Source organism: Cheilinus undulatus, linkage group 4 (assembly GCF_018320785.1).
Source record: "Cheilinus undulatus linkage group 4, ASM1832078v1, whole genome shotgun sequence".
In the NCBI taxonomy this organism is placed as follows: Eukaryota; Metazoa; Chordata; class Actinopteri; order Labriformes; family Labridae; genus Cheilinus; species Cheilinus undulatus.
The window spans coordinates 22308038-22335865 of NC_054868.1; the positions used below are offsets into that span (position 1 = coordinate 22308038).

General features: G+C 38.1%; 1 protein-coding gene across 3 annotated transcripts; it reads right to left on the reverse strand.

Annotated features, from left to right (window-relative positions):
- LOC121508458 (tudor domain-containing protein 7B-like) lies at window positions 1-27789 on the reverse strand. Of its 3 annotated transcripts, XM_041785330.1 has the most exons (23): window positions 27691-27739; window positions 26380-26399; window positions 25962-26186; window positions 25656-25800; window positions 24443-24557; window positions 24110-24214; window positions 23664-23701; window positions 17197-17237; window positions 16749-16919; window positions 15665-16444; window positions 10669-10865; window positions 10064-10256; window positions 8221-8332; window positions 7822-8030; window positions 7347-7481; window positions 4861-4944; window positions 4576-4710; window positions 4310-4420; window positions 2694-2874; window positions 2441-2607; window positions 1726-1919; window positions 1085-1245; window positions 1-853 (listed from the first exon to the last, which is right to left on the reverse strand). In XM_041785330.1, exons 3-23 carry the CDS (start codon window positions 26163-26165, stop codon window positions 630-632), a joined length of 3702 nt encoding a protein of 1233 aa, XP_041641264.1. In that variant the 5' UTR covers window positions 26166-26186; window positions 26380-26399; window positions 27691-27739; the 3' UTR covers window positions 1-629. The 3 variants fall into 3 exon arrangements, with proteins under 3 accessions (XP_041641264.1, XP_041641263.1, XP_041641265.1); XM_041785329.1 differs by lacking the exon at window positions 26380-26399 and having other exon boundaries at window positions 27691-27789; XM_041785331.1 differs by lacking the exon at window positions 27691-27739 and having other exon boundaries at window positions 26380-26400.
- Window positions 27790-27828: the final 39 nt, after the last annotated feature.

Here is a 27828-nt window from a genome sequence, read left to right on the forward strand (position 1 = left end):
TTGGGTTAATGTTTTATTAGAACAAATCTTCTGCAACAGCTTCTCAAATTGAAATAACACTGAAAAATAGTAACTTACTCTTTTAAGCCAAGTAACATAAGATAATACACAAAAATGTGTACCCATCAGTCAAGTAACAGTTATGTACATTCACAAAGTTAGGTCATTCAGCTTGGATTAGTCTTAAAACATATCTAAACACTTCAAGGAGCAAAATAATATACAATAATGCATGCAAGAGGCACAGCAAACAAAGAAATTAAGTCTAAAATAAACACAAGTGATGAATATTAATAAAACAAATTGAAGGTCAATTTCTCAGAGTGCGTTTGTTTTGGAATGACATTTGATGCTGAACCATGTTTTCCGTCATGCTTGTTAATTTTGAGTGCAACAGTACTTGGTAGAGCTTTGGAGATTAATCTGATTTTCAGACACTTAGCCTATAAAAACCTCAGGAACAAAACAATTTTCTTTTAAGTTGACAAGGGACTGTTGGTTTTCTAGTTCACTGCACACTTTTGTCCCGTTTAGTAAAAGAACCAGCAAAGGAACAAACGGCATTCAAGACTGCATTTTAGGAGTCAGAAAGCTTCTATGATGGTTTCCTAACATGGCGTGATGACGTCCTAAGCTGCTGAGGACAGCTCACCACCAAGGTCAGCCATGATAGTGTGAATCCAGAGGTCCCTATCCTCTAGCGTGGTGTCCACTAGGTAAACCGTCAATGTTGGTTGCCACAGCTCACCCGACACCTCCTGTGCAGTCACTACCTGGGCCACCAGTGCTCGTTCCTCGACATGATTTCTGAATAGCATGGAGGCCTCCTCTGACCACTGAGTATGTGTCAAACCTGCAGCATCAACAGAAGAGGGAATTAGTAATTAGACTAATAAACCCAGACTGACCCCAGGCCAATAAACTACCCAAGAGTAAACAACCAACAGAAAGCCAACTTATTTATACACTGACTGAATTGCTAAAAACTTAAAAAGCATTTAATTGCACAGCATGTAACATATAAACATACTTTAAAGTGTTTCAGCAATTAAGGTCACTGAAAAGGACTTCTGATGTAACCTACCTGCCAGTTGTGCAGTGATAGCCTGGAAAGGCAGCTGTCTGAATTCCTCAATCAGTGGCCTGAGAAGATTATTGCGGACCAGCTCATGTTTGCCATAGTCCAACTCATACACAGAAACAAATCCATTGGCCAGAATCCCCTTCACCTGCACACGGTGCCAGCTGGTAAGAGACACAATTCAGTGAACCCATTAAATATCAGACAATAGTGACCTCAAAGTTTTACAATTTTTTTTATGGTGGCACAACAGCTACGCATCATCTCTGAGATATACACAACTTGTACACTGATAGTGCATTTTTTAATCAAATTGTTATTATTATTTGTTTTTTTTTACATCTGACGACACATGTTTACTATTAATGTGAACGCTAAATCCAGAATAATTAAGCGGGAAATATTTTAGAAAATTCCCTTACATGGAAATGTATACAATAGAACTTGCTCCAAGACAAATCATGATCAGATGAGATCATCTTCTGCTTAAAGAAATCTTCCAATAAACTAAGATTCTTATCATATGTTGTTCTTGACATGCGTATGTCATTATAATCAATGTATAGGATATCAAAAATACATTTCATAAAAACAAATTGTTGATCAAAATGGATGCATCAGACATAGACAAATAAACCACCTACTTCTTGTCAATCTTGGCAGCATAGATCTCTCCTTTCTTGATATGTACGTCTGTGTTGCTCTTCCACATCTGGTTGTAATAAAGAATCATCTCTCCCATCAGCACCACCAGCTTGTGGAGATCCTGCCATGGCTGCAGCACAAAGTAACCAGGGTGACAGGCCACTGGCACAAACACATCCATGCTCTGTCCAGGCTGGAGGAAACGAGAGGCAAGAAAGAGGACTTGCTGAATTATGGAATTCTAGGTTTTCTTTTGCTTTTCTGTTTCTGTTGGTGCAGTTATTCCTTCCAAAAAATGTACAAATTAAAACAACAATGGAAAATGCCAGGGTTTTTCCATCTATTTATGTAGGTTTGGAGTGTGCAAAGGCTTGTTTAACTATAGACAGTATTTATTATTATACTTGATAAAAAAAAAAACTCAAGCTTTCAGCCAAACTTTTACTAATACCAGGTCACAATGCAAGCATGCACATAGGCACTGTATCTGCTCAGAATTTGACATGTAAACAGGACATTAAACTATTTACTAAAGATTTAGACCACAAAACATGAAGTATTTCTTTCTAAAAAACAGATTTACAAATGAAGAATCACAAAATGTTAAGTGGGACTGCTAAAAGCATGGGGTCAACCTGAGCACATACAGTTCACATTCAATTTCCAGTCATGCAAAAAATGGCCACTGAAGAAATTTGGTAGGCATTTTCACACCTTGGGGAGCTCCAGAGGAGGAGGGATGGGAAGGATCTGCGTCACAGTTTTGGCAGTCGTTTCTGGCGAGGAGGAGTCCTCTGCTCTTAGAGGAAGTTTGGTTGAGGTCTTGTCGGGGTTTGGAACAGGGCTGCTCAAAGTCATCCTCTCTGCCAGATCATCTAGCTCTATGTAGCAAAACACAGTCAAATTAAACCAGAGTAAGCACTTTCCTTCACTATCATCACAGTCACTGTGCTATCTGCAGTAGCACCTGTATTCTTGCTGTTGTTGCGGCTCGTGATTGCATTGTTGTTTTTTGTTGTGAGTTTCTGCCATAACTCTGACTGGGCGAGCTGACGGTTGATGCTCTTGTCCAGCTCCTGACTGTTGGTTCCAATGAAGAGGTACATGTAAACCAGCAAGTCATCTTTTTGCTGGTCTAGCCTCAAAATCTGAAATTAGAAAAGACAGAGAGGAAAAACAGATGTAGTTGTGTCATAAAGCTCTCAGACAGGTTCTTAGTAACATGACACGCCAGATGGATTTGTTTCACACATCCATCTGGAAAACCTTCAATACTAAGTGTTAGGGAAAGGGCAGAGGATTTGGAAAACTAAGAGTGTGATTAGATGAACATTCTGTGTGTCACATCTTTACGGGCAAATCAGATCAACAAAACACGTGACGTACCGCGACCAAAGTGCACGTACGCAGCTATCCAGGAATAACGCAAGACCATGGCGATTATAGACATCAATACACGACTTTTGTTGTTTTTGAAGGAAAACAACTCACTGCTGTTCTTTGTTCTTCTTTTAACGAAGAAATGTAGTCACATTCTGATAAAACTGGTGCTTTAGCAGCATTCAAGCTAAGTTCTTCCACCATAATTGCACCGGCCTCTTGTTGCCGCATGCTTACCTCACAACTCCACTGCGCCTGAAAGTACTGCTCCTCGTCGCTGATTGGTCCTGTCACTTTCTAACTGGGCCCAAACGGTTCAGACAGGAGCTTTGCAAGATGGATTTGCCAGTGAGAAACAAGGAAACTGGCGTATCCATCTGCTTTGCAAGGTTAGGTTCTTAGTACTTTCAAGCACAATTTGCAGTGCTTCTATTTTGAATACTTGGAACTTAGTTAACACTTCTCCCGCTACATCATGAATGCAAGAGGTTAACATGTTACAAAGTAGTTGTAAGAGTACTCTGGTTACTTGTTTAATGTGAAAAGCAATGTAACAAATCAGTTAAGCAATAAACATTGCTGATAAATATGATCAAAAGAGCACAAACATAAAAACCAAAGCCACAAAATAAGGCAAAGTGGGGCTCTTTGAAATACTCTGACCTTACCACTTGGTCTAGGGGTCCTCCTATGGGACTTCTTTGGATAATGGATATTGATTTCAATGCCATTAATTTGTGCTTGATAACTTGTTTACTTCCAAAATACATCGCAAACATTTAAATTTATGTTAGTCTTGTTCTTTTTAAGTGTATGTATAGTATGCAAGCAGTCATGTCATTTTAACAAGTATGAATGATATGTGTTCTAAAAACATGCTCGCTCAATTAGTATATAGGGGCCTAATGTACAGAAGTATAATACAATAGAGATAGAAACTGTCATCAGCGCACAAGCAATGGCTTAAACTTTTGTCATGAGGTTCAAAAATTTGATGCATGCGATAAATATTAAATACTGACCCAACAACTTATCAGACCAGACAAAGTTTTTTTCTATCAAAACATTTTACACAATCACTGCAATCCAACTGTGCATGATGCTGCAGGTTCATTTGTAGAAGAAAAAAAACAGAACAAATCAGGTGAAGTTCAGCTCTGGTATGTGTTAAGCTTCATGTTTAACCACGTAAAATAATGTTACCTTGATTTTACAACTGTCAGACGCCATGATGGCCTCCTTCATCCACAGAACAGCCTCTGAGTTCCAGTCTCCATCTGGAACTGGGAGTTCAGCCAGGCGACACTTGATAGCCTGAAAGGACCAAAAAGAGATTTTTAGACAAAGAAGGTTTATGAGTGCAGAGGACAGATGCTTCAACTCAAACAGAAGAAAATTATGCTGTCCAGCTGCAATGCTGAGCTTACTTCTACACCTGGAGCACACACACAGACATACACACAGCTGACCTGTGGAGGAATGATGCTCAAGTCTTTGACAAACACAGGGGGGATCTCTCGAAGATCAGTGACCTCTACAGTTGCTTGAACTCCTAAGTCAATGAAGAGGAGCTCCATCACTCTGTTGCCATACATGTTGGTGATCTGAAGAAAAAGGAAAGGAAAACAGGCCAGGAATGGGGGGCCATAAAAACATGATCAGTCAATAAAACCACATTCCATAGATTTAATACAAAAATAATTTCCCCCTTTAACATTTTGTTTATGAAATTAAAATGCGATGACTGTTTTTACCTCCGCTCTAGACCATGTTCCTTTATGTCGGGCGAGGCAGAGCTTTCTATTGAAAGGTCGGGACACCAGGAGGTCGGATGTCATCTGGTAGGGTCAATAAAGAACTTCAGCTTTTTAAAAAGAAGAAAATCTTACCATTGCAGTTCAGTTGTGCATATATAAAGAAGCAAAAGATCGAAACAATTGTGAACCTGTCTGTGAACACTAGAAAAAAAGTGGTCAAAAATCTTAAATTAATTTTTATTACAACAGGAGCTAATGAATTTATCAAGCGAAGAATGTACATTTTAGGAGTCCAATGTTTGGCTTATATCATGCAAAATACTTTCAGTACCCAGTCAAGCAGCAACTGTCTATCAACTAGCAAAAAACTGATTTGAGATGTGGCATGTATAACAACATACCTAACAGGTTTTCAGGCACGTCTGGCAACAGTTTTCTTTTATATTTTATGTTGCTCATGTTTTTGTGTTCTGATGTAATTATCTACTCAGATATCTCTTTTAATCAGACCACATTAAGGCCTAATGCAAAACTGGCTCATGAATAGGGCTGGGCAATTAATCGCAAATTAGATTAAATCACAATATGGTCTGCTGCAATTTTCAAATCGCAGAAGTTCTTTAACTTGAAATTTGTCAAAATACCAGTTCAATATATCATTTTTTTGCAGCGGCAGAGATTTTATGCACATAATGCAAACATTCAAGTAGGGACAGACTGATTATCGGCGCCGATACTGTATTATTCAAAATTTTGATGCCAATATTTTCATTTTTACTGCAAACAAATATCGGCTCCAAATATCGGTTATCGACCTCCTTGACAACTACTAATCGGTATCGGTATTGGCCCTGAAAAAACTATATCGGTCCATATCTACATGTTACGTCCTTCCCTCTGCAGCGTCACGTGAAGCGATGTCAGTTTATGATGACGTGCCGGCTGATCATCAATAAGCTGATCATCAATCAGCTGTCAGGAGGCATAAACAGCTAATTGTGTCTCCTTAAATTTGTACTGTATTTATTCTAAAAAATATCCACGTTGACAGAGTTTCGTCTGAGTGTGGGATCAGAAACACCTGCATGAAGAGAGACCTGCAGTATATCAAAAAACAGACTCTTTCTGCCAGCAAATTTATTATCCTAAGTATTCAGTGTGAAGGCTAATGATCAAACCTGACGCTCACTAACAATCAGACTGATAGAAACTTTGATGCCGCGATGATTCAAAACATGTTTCTTCCTGACAGACTGCTGCTGTCTGACTTTAATTCTCTTCATAATCTAATAAACAGAAATATCTGACTACTAACCCACCCTGCAAAAATTAGTTGTTAAGACGTTAAAACGTCTCCACTATGTCTAAACACTGTCGCAATCTGCAGGTCATTGAAAAGATGTCTCTATAAAGACGCTGCCATAATATGGTCATATTTTAAACAACTATTGTTGGACTAAATGTGGACCAAATCAGACAGACAAAACATGACTCACTTTTCTACGACTATCTTTTGACTAAATCAAGGCTGTGATGGACCAAATTTAGCCTGAAAAAAACTTCTAAATGATGTTGGGTGGTTGGTGGGAAAGGAAAGATTTATTTCTGAATCTTTTGATTTTATGAGCTTTTAACATGTTTTATGTTTGAAGGTGAATCAGAAAACAAATTAAATATTAAACTCCATACTGATTCACTCTTTATTATTAGTTTTATTAAATGTATGCTCAATATTTTACTATAAATGCTTATTTTAAACCCCTTTCAAATCCCAGCCCATCAGTTATTGAGCCTTTTTAAACTTCTGATGTTTATATTCCCTTGAGAGTCCGTTCATCATCTGTTATAAACTCCATTTCTCCTCTATTATTTACCTCTGCTGGTGTTGTGAAGTTTCACTGACAACCACTGTGTAGCAGTGTCCAGTCAGAGAGTAGTATCCAATAAGGGGACATGTCTCTGAGTAAAAAGAGAAGCCTGCTCTCATGTGTGTCTGCTCATCGGTCTTCAAATCTCAGTCCTCTGTCTTATGGCTTTGGTCTTCAAACCACTTAGGGGTCTTTGGGACGGTCTTTAAGATGGCGGATCAGAAACTACTTCCAGTTCGAGCGAAGCCCAAGGACCAAAGACTGTTAATGATAACAACTTGGGATCCGCCTACTGACCAAAAGAGGTCATAAGCTTGTAGGTCTGCTTGGCTTTGCTCAAAAATTTAACTGGACCAAACAGAAAAAGGGGTTTAATTTATGATGTTTACTGTAACAAAATCAGTGCCCACATTTGTCAGGTGGCGGGTGCAAATTTCCCACCAGCAACAAGGATGAGAGAGAGGGGAATGGTATGTGGTGAAAGAGCCACAGGCCAGAATTGAACGAAGGCCACCAGCATTCATTGGTACAACCACTAGGCCATCCATGCCTCACTGTTGCAATTTTGTTCCACAGTCTCCAGCACTTCAAACTTTTCAGTAACGTGTTCCCTACCTGAGTCTTAAGGATGGCCTCTGTGTCCTCAAGCAACTTGCTGAGTCTTGCTGTTCCTCTGGAGGGCAGCTGGCAGTGAATGATGCCGTTTGCACAAATGTTTGTGACACAAACATCCCGATATGTTGCATTTACCTGCAGGCAACATAAAGATTTAATGATGTGTAGGGCTTAGGCTGCATTCATACAATAGGCTAAAATGACCTGATTCTCTTCCGCCATAATTGACTGAACTGTTTCCACTGATGAAGTTTTTGTCTTGACAGTTTAAACACAAGTCACATTGAAATCCAATCTTTTCAAATCAGATCTGGGCCACATTCGTGAGTTAATCCAATGAAGTGAATAAAGTAGCAGTGAACAGCATCGCTCATTGGTAGGACTAAATTGTGATGTTAGAATGACGAGAAAGTCATTCCAGCTTTTTATCTGGCCCTATTCATACTAAACATATAGTTAGCACCATCATCCTTACAGTCAGAGGGTTGTTCATGGTCTTGTCCTGAAGAGCCTTCAGACAGGTGGAGTTGATGTTGATGTCCTCATCCTGCGAAGTGTCATACAGCACTGCCGTGGGAATCTTATTCTCTGCTAGCTCTAGTGTCTCCATCAGAAGAATGTTCCCCACTGCTAATTTGTCCAAGGAGGACAGCAGCTGTGGATGGGAGCTGAACGTCTCAAGACCTGGGAGAGAGAAGTGAAGTACATATCAGTAGAGAGCTATGAAGAGGAACAACAGAAGCAGATCTTTAAATGACAACCGTAATACAGTATGTTGTACATCCCTTAGCATATTTTTACTTTTATTGAAACATTCCTGTGATTCTTCAGTTGAATAACAGCTCCTTAAGTAGTGTCCTAATCTTCTTTATACCTGCAAGTTTAACATTAGTTGCCTGGAATGGCAATGACAGGAAGTCATGGTGCACCTCCAGCAGATTAGTCCTATCTGTCTCCACGGAGAACCCGTAATCAACGTAGTATACCTGGTTAACAGACAAACAGGAAAACAGTTATTCTGCTGCTAGAGCATTGATCAATACTTAAGCACAGCATTTTTACATAATTTTAAAAATCAAAGGCAAGACTTTTTAAGACCTTTATAGGGCATGAAATGGACAATCAATACAGGTTTTTCTGATTTAATTGGCTTTTCATTAAATGTCAAATAGTGCAGGACAAATACATTTTTGGCAAAGCACCCAAATTTGGCAATTTCTTTCACATTTAATGTCTCAAGTGGTGGGGGTGGGGGTGGGGGGTGGGGCACTTTCTACCTCCATGATATTTTTTGGGGAAGCATAATATTATCAGCATGATTTTGGTATCGGCAGATATGAAAATTTCTGAAGATATTTACAACCGATAGTTTGGCAATAATAATCTGCCTATATTAGCCGTAAATATGAAATATGAACAAATAAGTTAGTGGAGTCTTAGGTGGACCCAAGAGACCTACATCAGCTGAAATCTTTTCTTCAGGAATTTGTTCATTTCTTTATCCTGAAACTTTAAATTGTGTGTTTAAAGAACTGTAGTTTTAGGTCTGAACTTCATCTAAATTGAGAATCCAACCCTGAATTTGCTGAACTTTGATTAATCTTTATGCAACAACTTGTGGTTAAAATTGAGTGAGACCTAAACAGATGCAAAAATATAGATTACTCATCAACAAAAAACAAATGCTACTTTCTTTCTAGAGCTCACATAGTTAGCTGAATTTGTTACTTGATCATTTTAACATGTCAAAGAGAAATTACATCAAAAAAGACTAATGCAAAATAGTATTAACAACAAATTTCACCAAAATAAGGGGATTATCTTATTTAACACATAAGAATCTGTTTTTTTTAATTGATTAACTTAACAAGTTATACACCTTAGAAACTGACTTTAGCAAACCAATTTTGCCTCTCTCTCAGTCATTGTGTGTTTTTGTTTTTAGTCTTTCATTTCAGAGGATTTGTCTTGTTCTCACCATTCAGTTACAAATATTCTGTATATGTTAGTCTATAATAGTTGATGCATCTCTTGTGGTATGTTTATATATAGTGTGCTTCAATATTTATTTGTTAATGTGAAATCATTATTTCCCTTCCATAGAGCTTAACATCAAAACAGTAATAAGATATGCTGTGCATATCTCTTCAGAGAAAGGAAAAGCAATACAGACATGAGGGAGCAGGTATGGACAAAGAACTTTGTAACACTTACTGTACAGCTGTAACACTGCAGCCACTGATTTTTTTCTGCATTGTGGAGCAGCCTTTAAAAACAATGAGCCTTTTCTTTGTGCTTGTATATTTTTTTCTTCCGTCTTAAATTATTTTGCTAAAATCTCTCTAGCACTGAAGCCTCCTCTCTAAGCGCTCACCCCTTCCTCACACACTAAGGGGCAGGGCTAGTGCACACACAGAGGTACAGATTGTACTGCTGTAAATGCCATTAACCATCACATAACATAAATAAAGGATAACTACCACATAGCTGAAAACGAAGATTGGATGGAGACACGTCATAACCAAAGTGCCATCTACAAAGCTAGATCTCTCACTGGTAAAAATATGACTTTTTGAAACATCAGTTTCAAAGAGTCAAATTCAAGACTTTTTAAGGATCTGCGGGAACCCTGTTAGACAATTTCAAACTCAAACAGACAGGACCTGTACCCCAGCCCGGGGTCTTAATGCTATCAACAGAGTCATTGTGTTATTTACCTTGACTTTTTCTTTGGCTTTAACCTCCATAACCTGAGCTCTGGCCAGCTCTTCCCCGTCTTCCCCTCTGACTGCTACCAGCTGACCGGCCACAGGGTCAGACAGAGGCTGCTGGTTGGAGCACTGGCTGTAGAATGACTGCATCGACTCCTCCATAGCCTCCTGGGCGTTTGAGTAGTTCTCACCTACATACCTGGACAGAGAGACATATTTGTTTAGCATTCTATGGGTATGGTAATCTTCAGAGCCAGCCTGCTTCACATTGGATGACACATTGAATGAGGGTGCAACCTGGGACTTGCAGGTGCACTGAAACTGGGGAAATGAGAAAATCTAAAATGTATGTTTTATAATATTTTTGGCCAGTTTAATAAAAATGTTTCCTCCTTCCAAGAAACAACATGTTCAGGATACAATATCCTGTACTCAAGTATACTGTATATATCATGTGAATATAGTCTGCATCATTCATCAAAGTTAATATCTGCTACCTTGTTCCTTACAAAGCTTCAACTGAGTATTGGATATGTAATGGCAGAAAGGCTTCAATTAGATGCAAGTGAAAATACGTTTTTAGCTTTGTTGACAATTTATCACTGTCTTGCCTTATTGTGACAGCATTGCTGCTCGAGGCATCAGTAACCAGCACAGAGGGGTACTGCTCAGTGGGAAAAACCAGACTTGGAGGTACCACAGGGCTCAGGACCTCCAGACCAGAGGGAAGGAAGTGGCTGCTACGTTGTTTGCCTTCTGCTCCATTTTTGGTTTCTGTTTCTGCTCTGCTTGAGTAGTACAGGATGGCCTGAAGATAGGGAAGCACAATGACAACATTAAAAAATACAAGAAGGGCATCTCTTAGCTTTAGCTGCCTGAAGAGCTTAAAGTGAGTTTGGTGGAAAGACGAAGTGACAATTAGGGATGCGCATGGTTAATCGGTAGAATGTTTAAATTTGTTTATCAAATTAGCCGGCGCAGGATTTATGAGTCGGTTAAACTAATTACCTATCATTTTTTATGAACACAGTCTTGAAATCATGGTCTATAATGCTCTTTTTAACTGTAATGAACCTCCCGCCACTAGAGGCCACTGTAGCTTCAGTTAATGGCCACTGTCTTCCTGTCTGGCAATTCACCGGAGGTAAATATGAGAAGCTCAGCGGAGGCTTAGCGGTTAGACTGTAGCAGGAGCAGCGCAGTACGACAGTTTTTGAAAGTAATAAATGGAAATAAAGTGGTACATAGGCTGTCGAGGGTTGAACTCGCATGTAACCACTCACTGAAGTGAAAGAGGCCACATACCAAGGCATGATATTAATCTGCAAAGAGGAACGAAGGCCAGTGGCACTAGTTTTTAATGTTAGCCATGCTGTAGTGAGTGTATCAGACTAACATCACACCAGCATACACAATGACCCTGTGAGGGATTTGACTGTTTTCTAGGGATTTTCTCCTCTTTAGACTAAGTGGTTAGACGAAATTTAAATCAGCACTTAGCTGAATAAGGAAACAGACACCCAACTCAACCCAACTTTATTTATAAAGCTCTTTAAAACAACCACAGCTGAAACAAAGTGCTGTACATAAATAGGCATAATACAGAGATAAAACAATTAAAACAATTAATAGGTATAAACACTAAAATAATCATTTCATTGTTTTTAAAAACAATTTAAGAACAATAAAACAATAACTAAAGACAAACCATAAAACAGGAGCAGAGTCTCATGAGGGGTTGAAAGCTAAGGAATAAAAATGGGTTTTAAGATGAGTTTTAAAAATGGACAGTGAGGAGGCTTGTCTAATGTGGGAGGGAAGCTTGTTCCACAATTTGGGAGCAGTGATATAAAAAGCTCTATCCCCTCTGAGCTTCCATTTTGACCTCGGTACCTCCAGGAGCAGCAGATCAGCTGACCTGAGGCACCGAGCAGGAGCATTGGGGTGAAGGAGCTCAGAGAGGTACGATGGGGCCAGACCATTTAAAGATTTAAAAACAAATAAAAGAATCTTAAAATGGACTCTAAAGTGCACAGGCAGCCAGTGGAGGGAGGCCAGGATGGGAGTAATGTGCTCCCTCTTACGTACTCCAGTTAAGAGGCGAGCGGCTGCATTTTGCACCAACTGGAGACATGTGAGGGAGGATTGACTGACTCCAAAATAAAGTGCATTACAGTCATCCAGCCGAGATGTGATAAAGGCATAGATTACTGTTTCAAAGTGCTGTTGTGCAAGAAAAAGCTTCACCTTTGCCAGCTGCCTAATCTGAAAAAAGCTGGACTTCACTACAGAGCTAATTTGCTGATCCAACTTAAAATCATTGTCCATCTTAGAACCCAAGTTTGAGACTGCTGGCTTAAGATAATCAGCCAAAGGGCCCAAGTCAACAGAAGGGGGTACACGAGGGCCACTGGGACAAAACACCATCTCTTCTGTTTTTTTCTCATTGAAATTTTAAAAAGTTCAAAGCCATCCAGGAGTTGATGTCTTCAAGACATGCCAGGAGTGGTTTGAGGTAGAAAGCACTTTTCTTTTTCAGCGGCACATATATCTTACTGTCGTCAGCATAACAGTGGAAAGAAATGCCATGCTTTCTCGGGATGGAGGATTCTGAATTTCCACAGCTTACGCTCAAACTTCTGTCAGCCAGATACAATACGGTGTAGTACCACAGATACCCACTAGGTGGTGTAGCCGAGCCACTAGGGTACTGTGGTCCACAGTGTCAAAGGCTGCAGCTAGGTCCAACAGCACAAGAATTACATGGTCACCAGTGTCATTTGCCAGGAGGATGTCATTAAAAACTCTTCATAAATCTGAGAGAACGTGATGGCTTAATATGGACAACCAAATCTTCTAAAAACGACAGACACATGCTCAAACTTATCAAGAGCTGCAGAGCAAGGAACAGGGTCAGAGGGGTCAGATGCAAGAGCTGAGATGAGAGATCATTAATGACAAGGCATTTAAAACAGAAGTGGTTTAGGCTGAGCAGAGCTTAAGTTATAAATGTCAGATTCAATACATCCCTGAAACAAAAACACATTCCTCATCTTCACAACTGCATTTATTGAAGTACCTTTTCAAGAACTAAATTTCTATTTTCTTGATTTTACATTTGAAAGCATCCTTATATTTTCCTTACATTTGTCTAATTTTACTAAGCTGACCCCAAACACATCATAAATTATTGTCTCAGCTTGCTAAATCCTTAATAAACCTTTATTCTTCCAATTTCACCACCTTTACCCAGGATGGATATTTTTTTCAGTAACAGGCCTTACTATGAAGTTTGGGAGCTCTTTTCATCACTGATCTGAGCAAATCAGAAAGTAAGCAGATGTCCTGTAGCAGTTGAAGCCAGTGACATGATTGAATGCTTAAAAAGAAAAAAAAAAAAAAAAAAAAGAAAAGGAAAAAAAAGATCGAATGCTGGCACAGGAGTCAAAATTGTCTTCTACTGAAAAAAGTAACTAAATATAAAATCTGTGAACTTAATTCAGTGGGTCTTTGACTCCTTGAAAAAAGAAAAAAACTGAGTACAATCACCCTGAGAGAGACCTCATGGGTATTGGCACTAGGGCTGTCCCTATTGATTCTTTTATTATTGATTAATAATGCGACTATTTACTCTGTGAGTTCGATTAATCTATTGATTATTCCAGGGTGAATAGGCTTGGGGGCGGTAATGGAATTAATATGATTATGAATTTTGCAAATACATTTCAGAAGTTTGTCACTTATATTTAGACTTTTCTTTAATTCTTCTCTCAAACAAAAATGCGTGACATGTATGCAAAACACTGATTGTGTGGAAAGCTCAGCAGACATCTGAGGTGTTTAGCCACTGGGGCTCCCACGAAAAGAAAAATCCTCCCGGGTGCCTTTTCCTTTTCTGAAAAAATAGACACAAAAAGCATATTTAAAGAAATTTAAGTCATAATTTTTAAATAAGCATCTCTTTATCAAAACTGCTAGACATACATGTAAAAATAATCCTAAAAATAAAGACATAAAATAAATGTATACAATAAATGGTATCTGTAGCCTAGATATAACTCTTATACAATTTATATAAACTTCCCTAAATTTCCTTCAGGATAAATAATCTTCTAATCAGAGTTATTATTTCTACCTTAAAACTTGACTTAATTTTTAAACAGACTTTTTTAATCACTTTGTGTTATATTTTACATCGGTGTGGAGTGAAGAAAAACTAAAAAAATGTACTGATTGTAACAACATTCAAAGACTTAAACAATGACATTTAGAGACACTTCATTTCTTAAACACGTTTGACAGTAAAGAACGAGTGTATAACAACAACAATGTGAAAAGACAATGTTGTGCTACGTTAGTGTAGCATTCAGAAGTGATACTGGGGAAAGCTTTTGATTAAAAACATTTAAATACATTGTGTTCAGTCGGGGATAAAAAGTGAAAACTACTTACTGCGCCATTTTGCTCCCGCTGCAGTCTTGTCAACCTTCCCCTGGATGCTTTCTCTTCAAGTGCTTGAACGTAGCGGCGGTGCTACTGTGATACTCCGTTTAAACTCTGTAAAGCTTGCAGAGCACCATGTTGTCAGGACTCCCAAACTTTAGAAGAATTAGCGAGGATTCTCCCCAACAAGCTCGTCTTCGGCAGAGCCAACTCTCAACGGCTAACCCTCTGACAGGGGGCAGCCATCTTTCTCCTCGCGACGACTTGATGCACGTGACATGAATCGGCTTATTTACATCATCGATGGCATTGACGCGTCGCCCCAGCTCTAATTTGCACAAGCTTGTGCATCCCAGTGCTGTGCCAAGTTTGACAGGAAGATAGGGTACATCTTTTTAATTTAGTCATGTGACATGGCACATGACATGACATGACAATTTTGCCCTTTATCTATCATGTTTAGTGTTTGATATGCACAAAATACAACGGCAAGCAGAGTGTTCTTCGTGAGGATTCAGTGCAAAGGAGAGAAAAGGGGGGAGATGGTGAAAAAAAGGGAAGCACAGTGGTTACCCATTTAAATGACATGGACCAGCATGATAAAGTGCAAAAAAATGAGCCTGTTCTGAAAAATAAATATAATAATGACAAAAAGTTCAGAATGAGAGCACAAACATAATAACACATAATAACATGGCTGTCGTTTTAACTTGCAGCACTTTCGGATGAAAATTAAAAATGAACGTGTGCAATGACCTTCTAAGTGCAATATTTTACAGAAAAAAGAAACACCATCTCAGGGATGCACAATATCATTGGCTTGATATCAGTACAGGCAGATATTAGCTTAAAACTTAAATGGTCGGTATCAGCAATGTGAACATTTCTGATGGCATGTTGATACTAAAGTACCAACTCTATTAATTGAGGGAAAGACTGCCTTCTAACAAATAACCAAACAGTACCTTATACACCTGGCTGAGACAAAGTATTACATACACGCTGAAATAATACAGCTGTAGTAACAGCTGCTTGCAGAAGGCTTCATTTCCTATCAAACTGCATCCCTGGAAATGGCAGTTAAGTAACTGTCCCTAGCAGATGAGTAACCCAGCTTGTTTTTCCTCTGGTACATCATGCTGTACCTTTTTTTTCCCAACTTACCTTTGTCTTGTCACCTGGTACGGGGTATTCCACATCACATATATCCAGCAAAAGAGAGATGTTGTCCAGAACATGCACAGGGAACGGCATTTTGAATGTATCCATGAAGAGTTGGGGCAAACCCTGAACCCAGAGCCCCTGACTGTATTTGGACAGAAGCTCCTTTAATTTTTGACGCACTTCAGGTGACAAAACAGCAGCAGATGTTGATGGAGGGCAAGGGGGAGGGTTTGGAGAAGGGGTGAAGGTAACCTTCAGAAGTGGCAAGATGTCAGGGCCAGGCATGTGGGAAGTGGACAATGGAGGGGCGTTTGTTTTAACGGGGCAAGTCCAGGTGGGGGCTAAGTGTGGAGTGTTTTTGTGTTGGTTGAGTGTAGCTGCAGGAAAGTTTTCTTTACGATCACTGTCTGAACTGACTGCTGAACTGGCACAGGGGGGGAACCGGGAGGAAAGAGCTGGGTTGTGGGCAGGGCTTAGCAATGTGACTGGGGGAGACTGCTTGCCTGAACATGTACTAACAGGTTCAGGTCTAAACAAAAAGGTCGGCTTAGCCAAGGGGTTCTGGGAGGTAAATCTAGGTTGAGAATTAGAACAGGGAGTAGGTGAAGGTTGTTCAGGTGTTGATGGACAAGAAGGAATGAGTTTGGTTTCAGTGCTGTAGTTAGTGTAAGAAGTTAAAGGGATGTTGTTTGTAGCATTTCTTGGGACAACAGAAGGCTTAGGAGGCAGAGGAGGGTAGATAAGGCAGTCAGCTCGAGAAGTGATGGATGCTTTTTCCACCTGTGAACAACAGAGAGCCGAGACAAACAGTGAGGAGAAAAAGAGAATTATACAACTCCTTAGAGTCCCTGATAAAGTACTGCTGCATCAATAAAGGCAAAAAACTGATAAACAAAACTGGAAAAGTTTTGCTATTTATATCTCTTAAATACAGTTAGTTTTATCTACATTTAAAGATAAATCCTCCCTTAAAAAGACAGATGTGTCTTTCAAAATTCACACTCACAAAACTTCACAAAACTTCCATTTTTTTGAACAGGAGATTGATAATTTTACCCTGTATAATGAGAACTGAGGGACTCACCATACAGATGTCTGTCCACTTGTCCAGATCAACGAGCCCCTGAGGGTGGAGCTCCTGTCCAAACATGCCAGTGTAAAGCCCTGAAAGCTTCGACATCCACACTCCGCTGCAGTATTTCTCCAGGAGCTGAGTCATCCTGCTCTGCACCAGCTCCACGTCATAGTGACAAGACTACAGGGAGAGATTTCACAAAATGAATCAGCCAAGTTTGTCCCTGTGCCTTTATGAATAAAGGAAGTTTTTGTTTTTTTCTTTGTTTATTTTAACACTGCTCAGAAATAAAAATACAAACAGGTGAAATAAAAAAAAAAAAACATACATCTGACTTAATTTCATTCAGTTTTAACTACCTGCACACAAAATGAAGATGAAATTAGGAAAACATAAAGACAAGCTATAAAAATATTTCCAGTAGTAATGTGACAAGGTAAGAGATTTTATACTATACCTGTGATTGGCTAGTTCTTGAGATACTTCCCTGAGGCTCACCTTTTAAAAAATGTTACAAAATAAAAAAGTGAGCATGTGCCAGAATGACAATAAGACAAATTTAAAGCTAATTTAGTCTTTAGTCTTACTTTTTCATATATGGCCAAACAGGTTTAGATTTTTTCCCCCTTAATAAATAAATCATCATTTAGAAACTACATTATGTATTTACTTGAGCTGTCTTTGTGAGATATTAAAATTGATTTGGTGATCTGAAACATTTAAATATGATAAATATACAAAAACAATCAGGAATCAGAAGGGGGAAATACTTTTTCACAGCACTGTAAATGTTTCAAGGGAAAAATAGGAAACAAGAGATGAGTCAAACATTTAAAGCAATGGTCCTCAACTGGTCTAGCATCAGGACCCACCACCTCCTTAACAAAATCAAATAAAATGGTTTTGAAGGCAAAATGGGGCAGTGTGGACTTGGCACAGATCAAGGATGAGATGGGATGACATGCAAACATATCCTTCAAAATTAAAACACACAGAGATGGAGAAAACAAGACTATTGTACTCAAGTATTATAAAAGTTACTTTGGATAAAATTTACCTAAATAGAAAATTACTGGTCTAAAAATCACCTCATGTGAAACTAAAAGTATCAAATTTAAAGTTGACTCTAAATACTGTAATGCTAGTTTTGATACCCAAGCAACTTGTACAGTGAAATATGATCTTTACTTATTGGCAATAACAATACGAGAAAATAGATATCCACGCAAGTTGTTCAAGTAAAGTTACCTTTAGAATAAAGTGAAATGCAACAGCTGTTTTGGTATGTGATGTGGAATTATTCTTTCACTAAGAGCAACTGACCATCATGTGTCGTCAAAGCCAAACTACTGGCCATGTTTCATATTGTTTTGACATGGAGTTTTTTTTTTTTTTAACTCAGTTATTGATGCTTTATAAAATGTAATGAAGTACAACACTTCCCTCCAAAATATTCATGTAAAAGTAGAATTACTGATTTCAAAATGTACTCAAAAAAGTGCAAGTGTGCAAAAGAGATACTCAATTACAGTAATTTGAGTAAATGTCATTAGTTAACTTTCACCCCTTAAAGAAAATTATAGACTTTTGACAATTTTTTTTCCCAGTCACAAGTCCACCATAAACTAAAAATGGCTTTGAAACCAACTTTTGAGTGCCAACCTCCAAGGTCAGAACCAAGGATTTAAATCAACTAAAACTCAAAGAGGTCAAGTCAGAGAAAATGTGTTAAACTAAATGTCCAGAACATCATAATTTCTAACTTGAGTTAGTGTGATATGTGGAGCTGGATGCGATTTCAGGGACTTGTTGCGCTGATAAAATATGATAGTTTGTTTTCCTTTAATGCTGTTAATTTTATTTGAAGCACAACTTTTTATTTAAACAAAGCAACACACACAGAAGTAAAAGTGGAAAGTATAATTTGAATGTCAGTTTAAAGCTAATTGACAAAATGTATTACTCCATAAAGTCTTTAAAAAAATACATAAAATAAAGTGCTTTAACTGTCTCTACCAACTTCACATTAGGCTATATTAAATTCAACAAATCTTAACATAACCAATTCACTCTTCTTTTCGTCTACAGGTGTCAAACTCAAGGCCCGGGGGCAAAATCCAGCCCATGGAACAGTAAAATCTGGCCCACAAGAAAGAGTAAAAAAAAAAATTTAGATAAGAAGTCAGGAATGTGGAAAAAGAAATTAATTTGTGTTTAAATTTCACATTTTCAATTCAGCATCTCACAATTAGGACTCAAACTTTGGATTTTGACTCTTAATGTTATAGTTTTAGCATTTCAACCCATAATTTTGACTTCTAACATAGTATTTTGAGCTTTAAGATTCATAATTCTAATTTTTAAGTGATATTTGACCTTTTTAACCAATTATTTTGTATTTTACATCATATTTTCAACTCAAAACTTTGACTTGATAATCCAATAGTTTGACCTTTAAGAATCACAATTTAAAATTATGAATCATATTGACTTTTAATTTCATGATTACAATTTTTATTTCATATTTTGACCTTTTAAATTAATGATTTTGATTTTCAAATATATTTGCCATTAAAAACATTATTTTTAAATTTCATGTTTTGACCTTTTTGAACTAATAAATTTACTTTTCTCTGATTGTGGGCCTTTAAACTTATCTTTTTAGCTTTTTTAATGTCAAAATCATTTAACATCAGTGCTAAGTTTTTTTTCATATTTTATTACCAGTGAAACAAGATTGATAGTTTCTGGTTAAAAAGGTGACCCAGTTAGGCCCTCAGGTTAGTCCTGAATCCAGAATCTGGCCCCTGCTGTGATTGAGTTCGACACCCCTGGACTACACTCTGTCTTTCTTTTTCTTTTCTTTTCTCTTTCTGTCTTCCTCTGTTTGAATGCAGCAGTGCCAGTGTTTACCGCTTGAAATGCAGACAGTTCATTGGCCAAGTAGCGTAACGTGAGATGGCTTAACTCGCATGCAATTGGTCTGTGCGTCTGGTCTGCAAAACCAGTACCGTAAATTCTAGAATAGCTGCACCAGCAAAAATAGAAGTGCCTCATCAAATTTAAAGTTCCCTTTTAAACTAATGATTGTTGGTGCGGGACCAGGTCCGTATCAGATGGTGTCTGGGACCCAGACCGCGGTCTGCCAGTTAGTGACCCAGGGTAGGCAGGGTATGCAGGGTAGGAATGGGTGGTAATACGGTAATACCATTTAACAGGGCATTAAAAAATAGTCACGGTATTGCTTCAATTACTGTCATTAAGACTGGGCCATGTAATGAGTGCATGCTTTAAAACAAATGCCTTGAAAATATATGTCCCTCTCCACCAGCAGCGCCACTGCCAGTGTGTGAAGATGCTTTAACATGATTAATGAAATCCTGTTTATGATTTAATTTCAATATGGCAAATAATGAAGACGCTCAGAGCTATACTGGCATATTTAAACTAGTGCGCTGTGCGCAATGGCCTGGCTTCCTGGCATGGTGCTGGCACAGCGGTGTGGTCCTCTCTAAAGTCAAAGTGTTTAAGAGCACTGCTGGCTGTAATGTGATCCACAGCATCATGAGTTTACAAAACTCTCTAGTTCTTCTTTCTGTATGTGGATCAGTGTTGAGAAACGTCAACGTTTGGGCTATTAATAACCACAGGTGCTGCATGCTGCAGGAGCAAAGTTGAGCAAAATGACCCCATCAACAGATCTTAAAAATGCCTACACTTTTCTAGGCCCATTTTTTGGAAAATATAAAGTTTATCGATGTTTGTAAGTTATTTAAAGCTCTAAAGTAGTCCGTAACTTTTTATAAGCATCCTATAAAGTAAACCCGTGGTACGATGGAGCTCACCTGGCTGCACAACACAGATATAAATAATTAAGGCCGATATTTATGTGTTTGAAGCACATGGGACATTGATTCATGTTCATAGATACTGTATTTTAGTATAATTGTGGATTATTATTTTAAATTCTATTCATACAATAGGGAAAAGAGATCAGCTGAGTTATTACGCACAGAGACACGGAGAGAGAAAAACATTCTAATTTTCTGAGACACTGAATTTTGGTTTTCATTATCTGTAAGCCATAATCATAAACATTCCAAGAAATAAAGGCTTGAAATATTTCACTCTATGTGTAATGAGTCTACATAATATATGGGTTTGACTTGCTGAAATGAGTGACAAAAAATATTGAACTTTTTCATGATTTGCCTTTTTTTTTTTTTTTAAGATGTACCTATATTAAAGGCCAATCTTTCATCTGTTTAAAAGCACACCGAACATTACTTAACATTTCCAGATCCCATATAATAATAGGTTATTATGGCTGAATCCCATTTCTCCCCCAACCCTCAATCTTAACCCTCAGTCTCAAAATGCACGATCCCGCTAAGTACGAGAGCTGTCCCAATACTCCCAAATTGAGCTTAAGGGGTGAGATTGAGGGCGTTATCTTGCTCAATTTTTATCTATTCCTGGACCTCCCTTGGTGTTAGGGGTTATCACTCAAAGAAAGATGGCGGCGAATGCGGGGAAGAAATCAAGCTATAAATGTAAATTTCTGTGTTAATAGAGATCTAAAAATTACAAAAACCACTCCAATGTCTTAGTTTATTGATATTTTATGGATTATTTGCCATTGCTCTCTTTCTCTGCACAACAGTCCAGTGTTTGTATGTTAAATATGATCTCGATAATGTATATACAGCGTTGACCAAACATAAACTTTACCTGGCTGTCACACATTAGTTACATATTTTTGGAGATCGGTGCCATCCGTGATCGATAAAGTACGTGCGTCCGCTCGCTCTCCCTCTCTCTCTCTCCCTATACTAGCTGCACAGAAACTTTCATCACGTCTGTCCCGTAAATTCACCCGTTATTCTGCGACCTCTCTTGTCAAACATCAACTTCTATCATTGTTTAGTTTGTGAATTTATGATGAAACTCTGTGAAGTTTCTGTGCTGGTTCTGATCAGGAATTAATTGACGTTGTCAAACTTCCTCGCGCAGATCAGCTGTTTTAAATCAGATCGCAGGCGAAAATAAATAAAGACAATGTATATAAAGGTGATTTAACAAAAGATAACACTGAAGCAGAAACACAGAGACGAAGAGTAAGAAGCAAAACGGATGAGCTGCTGTGTGTGAGGGAAGGGGAAATGAGCAGGGGGTGTGTGTGTGAGGGAAGGGGAGATGTGCAGGGGTGTGTGTGAGGGGGTGTAAGGGGGGCAAGATCATCTGGTTTACATTATTTTTTAATTTTGAGGAGAAGACCCCAATAGAGAGCTAATAAAGTGGGATTAATGTTATAAAGAAAATAATTAACCCATAGTGACCACGTTTTTTTAGACAGATGGAAATTATAAATATCCTGATTACTGCAACAAGGAATATGATCATTAAAATTAATGATAATTTTACTAAGAACTAGGGGTGCACCGATCGATCGGCCAAAATCGGAATCAGCGCTGATTTCCTTAATTTTGGGGGATTGGTGATCGGCCGATACTTAGATAAGATCAGTTGATAAGATTGGTTTCATATGTACCCCTACCTACTAAAATGTGAAAAATGAAAGACTAAAGGAACTGATATAATTTAGTAGTTTGGACAGCAATGCTCTAAACTTTTCATTTATATTTGAGAGCACTACCTCATGTGCAGTTACAACAACAAGTTTGTATTGTTTCACGGGTATTGTTCAGTGTTTTTCAATAAAATAATATTGGAACATTGAAGGTGTAAGCTGTCAATTATAAAAAAAATCGGAATCGGCAGGTCAGGCTTTTTAAAGATCGGTGATCAGTGATTGGCCAGAAAATCACAAATCGGTGCACTCCTACTAAGAACTGTGTCTTTTATATGCTACTAACTCGGGCTAAATTGCAAAAACTTTCTATTTTTCATTATTGTAGTAATATATCCTTTAGTTATTTTAGGATACTTTTGAGTAATGTTCAGTGAGTATGTTTGGGTAATAGAGGGAGGCCTCATATCAGAGTCTGCTTAGGGCCTTTGGCCAGGGGTGGTCCTGGGTCAAACTCTCCTTCAATGAGTATCTCAGAATCACTGTATCATGATACCATCAGTATCATGGACAAAATTGTGTAGTAGTGGGGAATACACTAAATCCTATTTGTTTTGATTATTCTTGTTGCACTAAGGGCTGCAGAGTGTCCTCCTTTTTGGTGCTGTGGAAATGTCCACCCTAGTTACAACTGGTGTTTGGCGTTAGCTAATGGCCATGTTATACTGTGACTTTCAGCTGAACATGTCCACGGTTGTGGTGTTCATACATGTTATATGGTTGAATATTAACATGTTCTCCTTCTTTTTCTTCTTCCTTTGAATCGACAGACTACAACATTTTGGCACATTACTGCCCTCCACAGTCTGTAATCGTAACTGCAATTAAGGGGTGTCCCATTTCTAAGTCATGAGATGGCCCTTACATTTGGTGTTGAGGGGTGAGTTAAGACTGAGGGTTGAGCTTGAGGGTAAGACTGAGGGTTAAGGGTAGAAATGGGATTGGGCCTATGTCTCATTTTAGCTCTGGAAGGAGCAGAGGGGAAAAGGGCACACATCTGTGTGGAGAGGAAAAGAGAGAAAAATAATTTGTACCTGTGTCCTGAAGTAAATGTTAATTTCTATGATATGAAACATGCTCAACACATTGTGTTTTTTTAACTGAAGCATTTAATAAAAGATTAAATGAAGCACTGTGGAGGCACTTTTTTTTCGGGGTGTGGGGGTATGTTATACTGTATACCATGTTGAAATTTAGTTAGGGTATGATGGTATTTAAAAAAAATAGATACTGCCCAATTCTAATGCAGGGATAACATCACACTTCCAGACTAAAATTTAATCTGTTAAATTTTAAATGAATCTTGTGTGGCTGCACAAAAAGATTCTGCTTACCTCTGGGCTGCTTGCAGGTCACTAAACTACTCTCTTTCCTGCAGACAACAGATCAATCTTTTAAATATTACATATTTTTAATAAACTGTTTATACTTCCACATGAATTCACTTTATCAACTTTGTACCTAAAGTTGACACATTTCACATAAAAAAATACATTAATACACCAGCAGTACTAATAATGTCACCCTTCCTCAGACTGCTCGCTAGAAAGCTCATATTTTAGTTCAAAGTTTTAATTATAATAAAGGAGAAGATCTGGTCATCACTAGTTATTAAAGCAATGATGACAGAAGTGACAGCATGCTTACTTTTTGTTAATGCAGTTAGTAATCATAATAGGAAATTTGCTCAACATTCAATTCTGTATCCACAAGTATCAGTTTTTTGCATTAAATAAAAACATTTTCAGCTGTGCAAATTTGTCTCTTTATCACAGTTTACCTCTGAGGCATGACAGTTTCCTTTGCAGCTGGCTGGGGAGCTGGATGAGCAACTGGGTACCTGTGCTCCATGGGGGTAATGGCACTCAACTTTTGGTCCAACTTTCTAAAGCAAGCAATGGAGAACCAACAGATAAATGCATTATTTTCTGTTGATTTCCCTTTGTATCAGATTGCACATCTTTAACAGCAGGAAAAAGGCATAAAGATGGAAATATAACAGATCAGCTAATCCATAGCTGTTGGTATCCTTATACATTATCATCTAAAAGAGTGGTTTGAGAAGCTTCTGCCCATCATTTTTAATGAGCACTGTAATGCCAAATCTGCCCACCTGTAGTCTCCTGAAGCGCTGGTGCCACCATGGGTGCAATGAGGTCGATAACGATTTGATGACCAGTTGGAAGCACTGCCTGTGGAGGGTTGACGGAGAGAGGTCTTTGGTCTCACTGAAAGCATGAAAAAGGGAATGATAAGTTGGATTAATATTGTAAAAAATGGAAGCATGTTACAGAAAAAAGGTTTGACAAATTACAAAACATTGGAAATAATTTTCAAGGATGATATCTCTGTCACTGCACTAGAGATCACTATTCAATCTAAATTAAGAACAAAACAAAAAAACACAATGCTTTCACATCTAACAGGTTTGTTTCAATTGAAAGCTGGTCTAAACCAGCTACCGTAGACAGAGCAATATGTGTTTAAAAACACAGGCAGACCTGAAGGAGCTTCAGAAACAATTGAGCAAGTGGCTTTTTTTCTCCCTCTCATCAGCCTAAGAGTGAAATCTCATAAAGGTCATGAACATCCAGGGTTTCCCTACGCATAAACTTTGCACTGATTTACTTTTGGAAAAATAACATGATCAGAGATCAACTCATTAACACAGTTTGCTTGCTGTGCCCATCACTGACACCCACATAATGACAGAAGAACACACAGAGCGTCTGTGGTGCTGAAAGGGCTCCTACTGTCATGGCTGTTACATTACAGGGGGGACAGGTGTCTCTGAATTAGGAGGCATCACTCCCAGAAAGACTATGAAAACTTGGTTTGATTCTTTTTTTTTTTTTTTTTTTTCAGAGGAATAAGGCGATCTGTAATCTATTAATAAATGCACACTTGGAAGTCACTGTGACAAACATACACTCACACAGACACTGCTGTAAAGAAGTTCTGTCCACTTTGTAAACAAACTGGCTGTTTTTGGATTTCTTCTGTTAAATTTCATTCTCAGTTGTTTAGTGAGTGCAAACAATGTTATTTGGTAGCTTTATCACGTTAATCTAGGTTGTTTAATGTTTTGATCAAAATGTTTTTTGCATTATTTATTTAAGATTAAATCTTGTCTTAGAATTATTTATATCTCAAAGTGTCAAAATTGTGTATCAGCATAAGTGTATTCTTAAACTCTAAGAAACTGACCAATTAGAGAGTGTTTACCTCGTACACACACACAGGCCCAACTAAATCTACTGCAGCCCTTTTAGCATTATGGTTTTGCTGAGATTGAGCTATCTGTGAAATCTGGGAGTATCTCCTACCGTTGAGCATGTATGGGTTGGAGGGTTTGAATCTCATCTTGCAGTTGACAACTTGGGAGCGGACAGATTTTTTGGAACTCTTCTGTCGGGCAACAAGCTCAGCGATGTGTGCGGTCTCTTGACTCACTGCAGCAAAACATTGTAACTGCAGAGCAGAAATATTGTTTAAATAAATTCAATGAAAGATGGCATATTGCTGATGCAAGCTGGCAAGGACATTAGTGCAGGGATGCAAAAATGAACAAGTCACACTAGGTAAAGCAGAGGCAGATTAAAGCTGAGGACTTAAACAAACACAACCCTCACCTCACCCATGCGATATTCTAACCGGACAACAGACGGGATGCTTCGAAGGTAGTCTTCAAGTTTTGAGAAGCCCAGCTTCTTCAGTGGGATGTTCTCTCCACACAACGATCGGTACTCAAACTGCAGGCTGTTCACAGACACGCCAGCTTTGCTGGACTGCAGTACTGACCGTAACATTTTTTTGATGGATTCACTATCCGACATCTTGATAAATTCACCTTGAAACTGAAACCACACAGATTAAATCATGATAAATCATCTCTCATATTTAAAATCTTTACTTTTAATCAAAGCATTTATTTTCTTTGAAGTAATTTAATCATCTACATTGTAAAATCAATACAAATGTAAAACAATCATTAATAATGCACCAATATTTTAACTGATTGAAAACATACCCATGAAAATGCTGACATACCTTGTTTGCACAAAAATGTGCTGCACAGTAAAAAAGAGGTCAAATGTGCCATTTCAAATATAATGGAAAATACTGCAAATAAAATTATGATTTAACACACAAATAGTATCATGAGTCTACTTGCTTGAATATAAAATAAACTGGAGAGAATACTGAGAGTTTCTAAGTGTTTGTTTCTCAACTCAAAACATCAATACTGAGCACCATCAAAAATAGAGTCTCCTTGATGAGAACGGAACTTATTTGTCAGTTTTAATACCAAAAATCTATTATAAGCTAGTCAAATCCAAATTGATTTTTTTTTTTTTTTATTTGTAGCGGGCTCACCTTTTTAGTCGAAGAAATGAACAGTTACATTAAGAGTTAATCTTTCCATGATAAAACCTCATTTGTTAGACACATCCCTGGAAACTTATTTCAAAATGTCTATATTGGATCGTAGACAGCCAAGTTTCAGCAAATGTTTGTTTTATAAGCAAGTTAGTCCCTCTTAGTTTAAAAAAATGTGTGAACGCATTTGTTAGTTCTGCCTTCTTTTATTCTAAAATGTAATATCTCACTCCTAAATGGTTAAATACACGTGATCCAAATCCTATTTTGAGGCTACTGTTTGAAAACTGTCTGTTCATTTTGTGAATAATAGTTAGTGGCCTGTTTGTCTCTTAATGGCCAAGTCTTTTAGCATATTGTCAGTGTTGTTTAGGATAAAATCAGGGTCTTGCGCCGTCTGTTCATAACAAACACTCACTATTTTAAGTCACACTCATAAAACGTGTTTCTTGTTCCTTAGTGTCTCTAATGGTGAAAAACACAAAGATTTGGCAACTTGCACGCATTTACTGACACCTCTACGGCTAACAGATGAGTTCTTTCGCTAATAGAAATCAATATTGTGACCAAACTTTTTATGTGGGCCCACACAGGCATGTGAAAAACGTGTGTGCACTGTAGTTGAAAAAAAAAACATATAATTCGGAGTACAGACAACAAAATCATCGATCTTGGCCGTTAGATAGCAGGACTCGTCCCCTTGGTGTTAAAGGCTTAGTCTCCTGTGCCATTTTGTCCATACTTAGCAACAATGGTTCTCCTCGGAGAAATGGCGGTTGAGGCAGCTTAACGTTCCATTAGGGACAGATGGACAATGTGGAGGCTAGCTAACTGCTAACGGTCCATTTGTACCTACCGGTACAATTATTCCTGTCACAAAGTTACTTTCGGTCGAAACGTAAAATTTCGATTTCAGATATTAGTATTTACTCAGTTGGATCATATTTAATGTCAGATAAAGATGTTTTATATCCACATTACCTTTACTTTTCGCCTGCTAGCTACGCTGCCGCTGTCTACTCTCCTCGCCGCATTCAAAATGACGTGATGGTCTCGCCCACAAGTTCAAAGGGTCACGAACAGTTAACTTCGTGTCTCCTTTATCTTGAATATATGTTA